The sequence below is a fragment of the Limulus polyphemus genome, unplaced genomic scaffold, assembly GCF_000517525.1.
Source record: "Limulus polyphemus unplaced genomic scaffold, Limulus_polyphemus-2.1.2 Scaffold2772, whole genome shotgun sequence".
NCBI classification, from domain to species: domain Eukaryota; kingdom Metazoa; phylum Arthropoda; class Merostomata; order Xiphosura; family Limulidae; genus Limulus; species Limulus polyphemus.
In genome coordinates, this window is record NW_013668382.1 from 30,593 (window position 1) to 31,794 (window position 1,202).

Below are 1,202 nucleotides of genomic sequence, written 5' to 3' on the forward strand. Positions count from 1 at the left end.
CTTTACAAGTTCAGCTACATATGCTCACCAAACTAGTTGTGATTCCTAACTTTAAACGGTTTCCCTTTACAAGTTCAGCTACATATGCTCACCAAACTAGTTGTGATTCCTAACTTTAAACGGTTTCCCTTTACAAGTTCAGCTACATATACTCACCAAACTGGTTGTAATTCCTAACTTTAAACGGTTTCCCTTTACAAGTTCACCTACATATACTCACCAAACTAGTTGTAATTCCTAACTTTAAACGGTTTCCCTTAACAAGTTCAGCTACATATACTCACCAAACTGGTTGTAATTCCTAACTTTTCCTTCTGATCTACCACGAATCTTTTTGCCAGATGCATCAACTATGTAGAAAAACACATAACAAAACATTAATTACAGTTAAATAATAAACAAATTGAAGGTAAATGACATACTGGTAAAAACATTATTCTTCATTGGTTATCTGTACATTAATATTTGATTATTATCTTTGATAAGCATATAGAAATAACTAATAAATACATGTATTTGGTAAAGTGAAGGCTCTTTTACTTTTATTTTCCTTACTTGAAAATTGAATGTTGTGCATTGAGTGTGGCATGACAGAGAAGGAATATTTATTGAATATTCTAACCATAGATTTATAGTTTTTTTAAATGCTTCTGTATTCCTACTTGTATTTCATAAAGTGAGGTTATTATCAAGATCAGACAACAGAAAGAACAGCCCATAAATCAAACTTTCTGATTCTTTTAATGACAGAAATAATAGATTAATAATAAGAAAAAGTATAGGTTAATAAATAAATACATTTAGCAAAGGTTAAAAAACTAATAAGTTTCTGTTGATACACTTTTAAAGGCCACTGGTCTTAAAAACTACTTTGATCAAAAACCGTTAAGCATGGGTTTATGTGCAAGAAAGTCATGAGTCACAAATGACATTAAATCTACACAGACCAGCAGTTGATAATGAAACTAATTTCAGTCACAAATGATATTGTAGCTACAAGTACCTTAGATCCACCTTGTAAACACTGTCTGGAAGTGATACGGAGTTTGACATTCTTTAAGATCCAGATATATTCAGATTTAACAAGGATAAAAAACATCCTTTTACTTAGAGGAAGGAAATGTCATGTGTCTATTATATACACCTGGAAAAAAGTTAAGCACCCCCAAATATTTTTCAAGTGATTCAGATTCGACGTTCTT

At 31.0% G+C, this 1,202-nt stretch overlaps 1 protein-coding gene across 1 annotated transcript in view; it reads right to left on the bottom strand.

Moving 5' to 3' along the window:
* Nucleotides 1–1,202, bottom strand: part of LOC106467866 (twitchin-like) — a gene marked incomplete at both ends in the record, with an annotated part of 159,370 nt that overhangs the window by 30,053 nt on the left and 128,115 nt on the right. The window contains 1 exon segment of the mRNA XM_013928247.2: nucleotides 285–350. Within this exon segment, the coding sequence (XP_013783701.2) occupies nucleotides 285–350 (66 nt within the window).